The 8,789-nt window shown below is 44.3% G+C and overlaps 1 protein-coding gene across 1 annotated transcript; it reads left to right on the top strand.

The window, feature by feature from the left end:
• Positions 1 to 6,233: 6,233 nt before the first annotated feature.
• On the top strand, positions 6,234 to 7,667 carry NEUROG1 (neurogenin 1). The gene is made up of 2 exons (XM_083725510.1): positions 6,234 to 6,418; positions 6,852 to 7,667. Exon 2 carries the CDS (start codon positions 6,853 to 6,855, stop codon positions 7,534 to 7,536), a length of 684 nt encoding a protein of 227 aa, XP_083581636.1. The 5' UTR covers positions 6,234 to 6,418; position 6,852; the 3' UTR covers positions 7,537 to 7,667.
• Positions 7,668 to 8,789: the final 1,122 nt, after the last annotated feature.

Raw genomic sequence — 8,789 nt, 5'->3', positions numbered from 1 at the left:
TAAATGTGGTGTGTATGCAAAATCCCTTAGGAGCATCTTTTCTGACCTCTTTGCTTGACTATTTATCTTCCCAGATACTAAAACCCTTTCATTTAAGAGAAAATGAGAAGTAGCATACCAGAGGTGGGGAATACTTCACCGTCAAGATTTGCCGCCCTGCAACTCCCATCATCTCTGCCCCTTGACTATGCTGGCTGCAATGTGTGATCTGAAATGAAACATAACATCATTGAAAAAGAGAGCACCGAGAGCTGCATCATTTAGCTTGAAAATTAATCTGAGAATTTATTTTTATGATCATCCTTAAATTTGGGGAACAAGGGCTTGGGCATGATTCATATATTGCCACCATGACAGAAATTGTACCAGTGTACTGGAAGAAGCAAAGATCACCAGTGTTGAAGCAATGATTCTTCAACATCAACTTGGTTGGACTGGTCATGTTGTGCGGATGCCCGATGATCGTCTTCCAAAGCAACTACAGTGGTACCTCGGGTTAAGTACTTAATTCATTCCGGAAGTCCATTCTTAACCCGAAACTGTTCTTAACCTGAAGCACCACTTTAGCTAATGGGGCCTCCTGCTGCCGCCACACCGCCGGAGCATGATTTCTGTTCTCATCCTGAAGCAAAGTTCTTAACCTGAAGCACTATTTCTGGGTTCGTGGAGTCTGTAACCTGAAGCCTGTAACCTGAGGTACCACTGTACTCTATTCCAAACTTAAAAATGGAAAGTGTAATGCTAGTGGTCAACAGAAGAGGTTTAAAGACTGTCTCTAGGCAAATCTTTTTAAATGTATTATAAACACCAACAACTGGGGAACACTTGCCTGTGAGCACTCCAATTGGAGAACAGCCTTTACCAAAGGTGTCATGGGCTTTCAAGACACTTGAACTCAGGACGCAAGATAGAAACATGCTAAGAGGAAGGCACGCTTGGCAAATCCACACCATGATCAACTCCCGCCCAGAAACCTATGGCCCTACTGTGGAAGGATGTGTGGATCCAGAACTGGCCTCCACAGTCACTTACATTGTTAAAACCGTGTTTATGGAAGACAATCTTACTCGGCTACGAGTGATCACCAAAGAAAGAAGAGTCATAGGCAGACAAATTGTTTGGTTCCTTTCCATGCCAGCATTATCACCCTTCCTGGGGTAGACAATGTTGCCACGGGGAGTAACCCTGTTATTAAACATACCTCTGAATGGTATTACCAGAGTGGAGTGGGGTCAGACCATCGCGTATTAGTTCCAGTGCTGCTGTGGCAGCCTGTGAATTAAGCCTGTGAGTATTGGAGCATCCAGATGTTGGCCACTGGAAACCAATCCCTTAAAAACCGACTATCCGAGGGCAGTCACTTAACCATAACATGGCCGTTGTGCCAGTTTCACCAGCACGTCATTTCGGGGAGATTTGTGGTGGCCTGGTGGTGTTGTAAGTGACAGGTCTGTGCAGTGAGAAGTTGATGCCCTTGATGAGAATCAACCTGTGAACACTGTCTGGCATGTGCAGTTCGAAAGTGAAGTGTCTGGCTTGGGTAAACTGGGCTGAATGATGATTTTGAAAAGGGAAGGTGGCTGGACTGCTTTTAACTAGTTAATCATGTGTCAGCAAACACAAGAGCCTCTGTTTCTTTCCATACTCTTAGCTATTGAACTGCAAAGTGATTCCGATATGTCTCATGGAGAAATCCCCTGATGTCTCTTGTTCGCTTGCTCAGAAGTGACAATTCTCAGTGGATGACGGTGTTCAAGATATCCCACCATTTCGAGGAGCAGCTCCTTAAAGCACACCCAGCGGCACAGTATCAATAAACATAGAGCAAGGGCAAAGCTCTTGTTGTGGAATAATCTCTTTAAGAACAGAATGGACAGGAAAGCATCGTAAATATACAATGCTTGTCTCCTCCCTCTTTCTTTCTTAATCCACACATCCTCAGCACTGAAACAATAAGTTCATTTGTACAAATGCCATAGTCACCATTTGCACACCTGTCTCTATAACCCTTATCACTAGACATTTATACACCTAAAAACATACTAAGCAAGCACAATGCTTGGAATTCTAAATATGGAAATGAATTTAAGTTTCTTTAGGTTCCAAGAGTCATGGAATTATTTATCATATCCAAGATACATTTGAGATCTGAACTTTGGAAACTTTGAAAAAGGAACCATAATTAATTTTCTAAGGCTGTAATCCTTAACACACTTACCATTTCTTACTCATTCACCATAGATTTGCATGTGGTGTAGCGGTTAAGAGCGGTAGATTTGTAATCTGGGGAACCAGGTTCACGTCTCCGCTCCTCCACATGCAGCTGCTGGGTGACCTTGGGCCAGTCACACTTCTCTGAAGTCTCTTAGCCCCACTCAACTCACAGTGTTTGTTGTGGGGGAGGAAGGGAAAGGAGAATGTTAGCCGCTTTGAGACTCCTTCGGGTAGTCATAAAGTGGGATATCAAATCCAAACTCTTCTATGGTGTTAGTGCTCCTGTCGCAACCCACCTTGAATCAGGCCGCAACCCACGAGTAAACATGCATATTACTGTGCTGCACAAGAACTCATTCTGAGCCTGCTCTTGTAGGAAAAGGTTATTGACTGATTTTATACCTAATATAGACATATATTAGATAACTATTGAATTAAAAGCTGATGTCAAGGCATTGAAACAGCCATGGGAGAAGCTGCCAGAGTCTGGATAAACTCTAAAATGACAGCCATTGATTCAAAGAATGTAGAAACACTTATTGTTGTGTCACTTTAATGAGATTGTTTTATTGTGTGTTTTAATTATGTATGTTCCTATTTTAATGTTTTCAAGTGACTGTTTTATTTTAATTATGGATGTTTTCTAAATGACAGCCTTCACCTATATGGAGGTCCTGTTTGTGTGGCAGCCAATTAAGATCAGAAAACTTGATGCTATGAGAGACAGGGTCTTCTTCGTAGTGGTCTGACAGTTACAGAAGTGCTTTCTGAATTCATTATGCTTGGCTTGTTCAGTGCAGACTTTCAAACAGGTCTTTAAAACATTTATCTTCCAGGCTTCCTTCCTTCAATGGGTTTCAGGTTATGTGAATCTGAGCTATGTATTTTCTGTGTTGAAATCTTCTGGCTTTGTTTAGACCTATGAATTACCTCTTAGCAATTCATACTTATTTGATTATCAAATTCTTGATTATCATCTTCTTTGTTGTGTGTGCCACTTTGTGAGGTCTTGGCCCTGAAATGCACACTAGAAATATTTTCAATTGATCAATAACAACTGCAGTAACTTCTACAAAAAAAGCGTTCTGAATTTTGTGAAGCAACTTATACACCAAATGGACTGGAATGTTAGCAAATTATCTGGGCATCAGAATGCAAAAAACTAGGAACAAACTTACGCTGTTTCAAAAACCATTTTGAATAAGGAACAGTTGGGGGAAAGGAAAAAATCATTTTACAAAAGACCAGAGAATAGATCAATTATCAAAGTTAATAACACATCCCTTGAATACCCATCAATGTTAAAATTTTAAAAATTAAGCACAATATAAGCTGATGTTTTGACAGAAATGGAGTTACTTTCAAATATTTTTCAGTGAAACAGGGAAATCTGAGCACATGCTAGCAACTATCTTAATATATTCTCCAGTCAAATGCCCATTCTTGATCTTCTACATGTCAATGAGTCTTCTCCAATTGACTTCCATCAAACACAGACCCCAAAAGTGCAAGTGGTTTTATCTTTGCCAGCTTGCACAATTTATTCACAAAATTAGTAGACTGCCTACTATTGAGCGAATCTGAATTATTCATTGGGAATAAATTATCCAATAAATTTAGCATTTCTTTCTGTTTGCAAATGAATTAGTCCTCATTATTCCTGGGCATTTGCTATTCATAAGTGTTCACTGAATAGATTATTATGCAAACAAATTTCAACCTACGGGTGCTTCCAAAATTCTCTGCTATTTACGGTGAATTGTTATTGATCAATAAAGCACATGACTTTTTTCCTGCCTGACCCCTGGCTGGCTGAAGACAAAAATCTATTTAAACAAACAACAGAAATTTGGACAATAGCTAGGAACTGGTGAAAAGAATATCCTTCTAGATCCATTTTGAAGCAAATAATCAGTTGTGTGAATTTTGCTGGCAAATAGCTCATTTCAAAGGGAGCCAACTAGTGCAAGTTCGCATAGGTAAGAGAAGCATATATTTACTATAGTAAGTGCATTGAAACCTCTCATTGGGAGACCTGTAACTTGCATCAATAGATGGCACTGTGCATTTACCCTTCTATAAAATGGGAGCAGTGGTATGCCTCACAGGGATATTGTGAATGGAAAATGCAAGAAATATGGTTAAAGGTCTTTACAAATTAAAATCCGTATATAGCTACGGGTGGGCAACCTATTGCCTTAGGGCTGAAGGTAGCCCTTGGCCTCATTTCAAAAGCCTTCTGCAAGTGGTGGGTTCAAAACTCTGTCAACTTGAAGAGATCATCTGTCCCTCCCCCAGTAGCCTATTGGACAGGGAGAGGAAAGAGAGAAGCCAGAAACTGAAAGAGAGAGGAGGGAAGGGGGTAGCAAAAAGAGTATGAAAGTGGGGTGGTAGAAAGGGGGGGGTGACCCCATCAAACTTTGGGCTCTGGCACCACTCACTGTTGACATGTGCCCCCTCTCCAAGATTACCCCAAAAAGGAAAAAAAGTATGTTAATCCCTGATGCAAATCATAAATTGCAGCAGAAAGTATTAGTAAACATCACTTGACATTTACCTTAACCTCCTCCTTTGGGAAGAATAGTGGGATGTAAATACAATCAATCAATCAATCAATCAATCAATCAATCAAATAATATTCAGATAGATCTAATAGCATACTTTTCTGATATTAGAATCATAGGGTTGGAAGATACCTTGGGGGTCAACAAGAATGCTGCTAGGATCTGCACTTTGAGAGATGGCCATTCAGCATCTGCTTAAAAATGCACCCAGTAAAGGCTGGCTAGTAGGCAAGGTGAGGTAGGAAATTTTGGGATACCATTCATGACAGCAAATGGCCAGTTATATTTGGGTGTGATGCAACCAAAGCTTAGCACTTTTAGTAGCAACTAATTTCAGTAACAGAATAAAGCACGATTCAACCTGCAATAGCCCAAGATTGTAGATTCAAACCCCACGCTGGGCAAAAGATCCCTTCATTGAGGGGCTGGGCTGGATGATCCACTGGGTCCCTTCCAATTCTTTGGTTCTTTGAATCCCATAGAGACTTAAACCGGGACCAAGTGTCAACCGACCAAGTGGGACTGAGTAACCCTGCACAGGACCAGACTTAATCTCTCTCTCTCTCATCAAATCTGTGTGTTCTACATGCAACAGAGTTCAAACGCGTTCTTTTAGCCAGAAATATATGAAAGCTTTAAATTGAGATGTATTTTGGAGTTTCAGCACAAAGCTGGCTGCCTAAGGGAAGAAGAACTTATATATCAAATCCGCTCCCCGTTCTGCCTCCGGCCTCTTTCTCTGCGGGGTCGGTCGAGAGAAGACAAGAGACCTCAAAACGGAGGTGATTTTTCTTTACCCCGTAAAAGCAGCGAGCATTGTGCCTCCCTGGAAATCTGCGGTGATACTATGTCTCTGCTGATGTCTTCCAGTGATCCCTCGCGCTTTTATTCACGAGGTGACAGAAAAGGTCCCCTCTGAAAGAACTAAGCCCCGCAGGAGAAAAGCGGGGATGGGATGAGGTGGGAGGCGGAGGAAGAAAACCCCCCCCCCCCAATTCCCGCTTGGCGCACCGCTGAATGAATGAATGAATGAATGGCCCCTGGAACCTTCGGCTGCGAGCGCTCGGCCTCGCTCGCCCAGGCTCCTCCGGGGGCTCGCGAAGGCTAATCACTTTGTTCCCATCTCCCTCCCCCTCCCCCTCCCCTTTTAATAGACTAATGAAGCTCAAACAAGTAGGCTTAGCCCAGTGATAGCTCACGTGGCTCCCCGGCAGCTCTCCCTCGCCATTGGCCGGCGGTAATTATAGGCACACTCCCGTGAGAGCCCGGAATCCTCGGCGCATAAATTATGCAAATAGGGGAAAGTGCCGCACGGGGCAGACCTGATGCCTGGATTCATTCATTCATTCCGCCGGAGCTTGCCGGGGGGGGGGGCGCCGGGGGCCAGCCGCGCGAGAGAGGCCCATTGTTTTACGGGGTATATAAGATGTCTGAGGCCAGTCGTGTGCCACACTCGTTGCTCACACGACTTGATAGCGGCAGAGATCACTTCAGAGACAAGAGGGGTCGCGTGTCCCGCCCGTCGCTTTTCTCCCCGCCGGGATCTCCGAGGAAGAGAGACCTCGGCGCTCTCGCCGTCCTCCCGCTGCTGCACTCGGGGGCTGGGCGCGCGTGGATGTGCGGACGGCCGCCCTGAGCAAGTGAGTAGGAGCGGGGCAGGCAGGAGGGATGGGCGCAGGGGCTGGGCGGGCAGAAGAGGGGGCAGCTCTGCTGGCTGGACACAAACGACAAACTTGAACTTCAGCCCTGAAAGGAAACGACACTGACGCTGGCAGAATAAAAGCTAAACATTTCTTACAGTTTCTTTTCTTGACTGGGCTTTAAAAAAAAAACAACCTCACATTCACACGTTATTTGTGTTTGGTGTGGGTTTTAAAAAAATACTATTCATTTTTAGTTTTCCTTTTTTCATAGAATTGTAAAAATGAAGGAACCCCAAGGATGATCTGGTCCAACTCTCTGCAATGCATCTCCTTATCTCCTTTTCTCTAGTTCACTTGTGGTTCTGTCTCCACTTTAGAGTTGGTAATAATGGTGCCCCCTTTCTTTTTCTCCGCTTCCTCCTCCTCACAGGATGTCCTCGGCCCTGGAGACCAGTTACTCTGACCTGGAGAGCAGCAGCGATGTGCCCTTTTGCCTCACGGACGACGAAGGCAGCCTCAGCGGCCTACAGACCCCTTCCCTGGCCGTCCCCAAGCGTCTCGCTTCCCCAGAGCGCGGCCTCGTGAAGGGCGAGGAAGAGAAGGACCGGAAGAGGCGTCGGGGGCGCACTAAGGTCAAGAACGAAGCTGTCCTGCACACGATCAAGAAGACCAGGCGGGTCAAGGCAAATGACCGGGAGAGGAACCGCATGCACAACCTCAACGCGGCCCTCGACGAGCTCAGGAGCGTCCTCCCCACCTTCCCTGATGACACCAAGCTGACCAAGATAGAGACCTTGCGCTTTGCCCACAACTACATCTGGGCCCTCTCTGAGACCCTGAGGCTGGCTGATCAGCGCCTCCAGAAACCTTCCAAAGAGATGGTCCTGCCCAGCTTCTTGAGCTCCGCAGACCCGCCCAGCCCTGGCAGTGACGCAGGCTCCTGGATATCCACTGCCTCTCCATCCACCTCTTCCCTCTCTGCCTGCACTTCGAGCCCTGGCAGCCCGACAACATCGGAAGACTGTTGTTATGGCCATACGGAGAACCTCTTCTCCTTCCGCTGCCTCCACAAAGACTTGTTGCAGAGTACTTCCTGCTTTGTGCAGTACCATTAGACGAGGGCGGTTTGCTCCTTGGGTGGGCAGTGCCCCTTCTCGTAGCATTGCGAAACGATCAGTGCTTGCCCCGGTGGCTTGGCTGCTTGGGCTCTAGGCTCCCATGAAAACACAGGGTGGGGAGGTGTACTTTGGGCACATCAAAGCAACTCAGACTAATGTCATCTCCAACCCAAAAAGTCAGTGATGTTAAGAAATGTTCGCACACACACCCAGATGTGTGAACAACGTAATGCAGTGTTTAGGCTGGCCTCCAGTTGGCTGTCATGGCATCAAGATCCAGCTCACGAGAAGACTTTGCTCCCTTTGCTAAGATTTTCTTTCTCTCTCCCTGCCCCTGCTTTTTAATTTAATTTTTTTTCTCCTTTGCACTTTTCTGAATGTCACAAATCCCACTTTGTTTCCTTCTTTTCTACTGGCCCTGAGCTCTTGGGCATCAATATGATTTAGAAAGGGGAATAAAAGGGACAGATTTGCTGCTACAGACAAGGTGAAAAGTCAATTTTACAATTTGTAGAACTCTAATGAAGAAAAATGAGCATGAAAATTTGGTTTGAACGCCCTGACAATACAATGAAAAGGCTTAGGGAGGGCTGATTTGGCTGGGTGCACAGGGCCTCCTGCTAGGTACTTAGCTCACAAAATTCTCAATGACTCTAATTGCTGTGGATGGAGCTTTGCTTTTTTCTTGGCAGAGCTCTGAACCCTGACATGATCAGTCCCTAAAGAGGGCAGACAAGGAACTGGGTTCATGCATTATGGATCTTGACCTCTGCTGCTTCTGTCTTGTTTTTGAGTAGGACTAGACACAGAGCATTCACTGACGGGGTCTGATTCTAGCTTAATTTATTCAAGAACTTTCATTCATATGAAAATTGTATTTTTGTACATAAAGAGCTTTATTATTATTATTATTATGTCTGCATTGTCTTAAAACGAGATGCTGTACTTTTTATATAAAGAAAAGCTTGCTGTAAATAAATGTTGTTTTATACATTTATAATTTGGGTGCATTTGGATTTATCTTTTGTTCCAGAGGTTGTAATTTCATAAAAATGAGCCTGCATTTGTCAGAGGAGGTGATGCATTTTATTAGCGAACAGGAGAAATTGTGTCATGGCACAAACATCTGAAATCAAATTAAAAGCAGTAACCCAGGTAGCAATAAATATACACCATAGAATTCTCTTACATCATCTAAATTTGGACACACACATAAGCTATTAATACTTACAATAAAGCAAATTAAAATT

The sequence above is a fragment of the Podarcis gaigeae genome, assembly GCF_964106915.1.
Source record: "Podarcis gaigeae genome assembly, chromosome: 2".
Lineage (NCBI taxonomy): Eukaryota > Metazoa > Chordata > Lepidosauria > Squamata > Lacertidae > Podarcis > Podarcis gaigeae.
The sequence above is the reverse complement of the archived record's forward strand: the minus strand, read 5'-3'. Positions and strand labels throughout refer to the sequence as shown.